The following is a 2165-nucleotide window of genomic DNA, read 5'->3' on the forward strand; positions in this document are numbered from 1 at the left end:
GATTCTCACAACACTAGCTGCTAGTTATATTGTGCTTTAGTTAAATTACGCTACGAAATACTGTCGACATAAGCCTAATTATCTTTTATTTTATAGTCATAATTTTATTTACTGCCATTCTTGCTCTTAAAAGTATATAGCAAAACTGTTTTGTTAAGGATATAGCTATTCTGCTATTTTTCAATATTTCAAACTTAATTTAATGACAATTCAAGGCACACATGGATATATTTCTGTATTTTATTCATACAAATGAATCAATTTATTTTGATTATTTTAACTATATAAAATGAAAAAGTATTTTCTCTCCTAACATTCTTTCATAATGTAATCTCACTTATACTGTGAAAAGTTGAATAATTGCAAATATGGGACCATTGGTATCCAACAGGGACCCGGACCGAACCGAAATCGGAATCGAAAACCGTTTTGGAACCCTTTTTTTTAGTGAACCGAAACTGAAACCGTACCCAAATTTTGTATAGTTTATAATACCGAAACCTTAACCAAACTGGTAAAATTTTATGGTTTTTTTCGGTTCTTTTTTCAATTCTTAATTTTTAATCTTTATCCTTGTAATTTATATTTGTAAAATTCCTATGCAGTTTGTTGCGTAATTCACTTACAATATGAATTTGCAATGACATAATGATGGTGCATATATTGATAGAGATCACAGATTAAAGCCATTGTTTACGTTATTTCGAAGACACGAAAAAAAAACTATGTATACAAAAAACGAAATATATGATTATTATACTCTAAGCTGGTAACAAATCAAAATCGTCTGAAACATGCACCATGGGAACATGAACATCTTCTATCTGAGGTGTCGTTTTGGATTCACAAAGTCCTACTTCTTTTAATTTCCATTCCCAATGCATTCGTTGAACGGCGTGCAAAGACTCTGCCTCATTATGATGTCTCAACAGCATACCTTCCTAAAATTAATCATTAGATGTAATAAAAATTAAATATATTATTTGCTATTTTTTAATTATTTATAAATTTGTAAATATATTACGAAGTAACGTATATATTATATATTATTATATATTGTATATATTATATATTATTGTACACAGAATAGAAATGAATAAACCGAGAGGGATTAAAAAAAAATAGGAAATTTCATTTATTGAATGGTTGCTCTATTAAATAAGCTTCATATATTCAATACATATTATTATCATATAATACAATATATTCAATACAATAAACTAGATATATTCAGTACAATTCCCTTCTGTTGTCATATAAAAGCAAGCATGCTGTCTCTTCAAGCATATTTTCCTAACCTATGGAATTTTTTTGATAAAAATTCTGAATTAATTTTCTCTTATACAAAACATATGTATATACAAAAATCAAATATTATAAAGAACTAATTATGAAATAATATCCTGTATTAATTATGAAAAAAATTATTTCGGTCAAATTGGCTGTGATATTTTGTAGATCATAAGATACTAATCGAAAGTTTCCTTAGGTAAAACCATCAAAAAAACGATAGATTTTATTCTACTGCCATTTAAAAGTTGCTACCTACTTTAAATCCAATCGGACTATCGAGATCAAAAAAAGATAAAAAGTATAATGACTAACCCAGTGAGAAATGACAATGGAATCGACATCGAATTGATGTCGATTCGACGTCGAAATCATCAATTTGACGTCGAACCGACGTCGATTCGACATCGATTCCATTGTTATTTCTCATTGGGTAACGGGTAATTGAGAGCAATAATTTATTGCTCTTAGCCGTTAGTCAGACTTTTTATCCCTTTGAAAAGTATATTTTTCTACTAAACTATTCATTTTTTGGTAACTGTATCTTAACACTTTTATGTATAGAATAATGAGATAAATCAATTGATATAAAGAGGAAGTACATAGTTGTTTAAAAAAAAATTGTACAATTTTCAATGTACTAATACTTGCAAATTACATATTTTTTTAAAACATATAACTGTGTTTTCTTTTCATTAATTGATTCATTATTCTGCGCATAAAAGTATTAAGGGGATCCTAAAGCAAAGCTCGAACTCCGACGAAATCGCTAGATGTCGCACCGCGCGCGGCACATCGACATGTCTTTTTATACTACTACAGCAATATCTCACGCAGCCTATGATACACGCAGTCACACATACGTGTCAATTTTC

The 2165-nt window shown here is 28.9% G+C and overlaps 1 protein-coding gene across 1 annotated transcript in view; it reads right to left on the reverse strand.

Annotated features, from left to right (window-relative positions):
- Positions 1-600: 600 nt before the first annotated feature.
- The window catches only part of LOC108765169 (serine-rich adhesin for platelets), a 142081-nt gene continuing 140516 nt past the window's right edge, over positions 601-2165 (reverse strand). The window contains exon 5 of the mRNA XM_018513730.1: positions 601-941. Coding sequence (XP_018369232.1) covers positions 762-941 — 180 coding nt within the window. The 3' untranslated portion in view covers positions 601-761. The remainder of the gene's footprint in view (positions 942-2165) is intronic.

The sequence above is a fragment of the Trachymyrmex cornetzi genome, unplaced genomic scaffold (assembly GCF_001594075.2).
Source record: "Trachymyrmex cornetzi isolate Tcor2-1 unplaced genomic scaffold, Tcor1.1 scaffold471, whole genome shotgun sequence".
NCBI classification, from domain to species: Eukaryota; Metazoa; Arthropoda; class Insecta; order Hymenoptera; family Formicidae; genus Trachymyrmex; species Trachymyrmex cornetzi.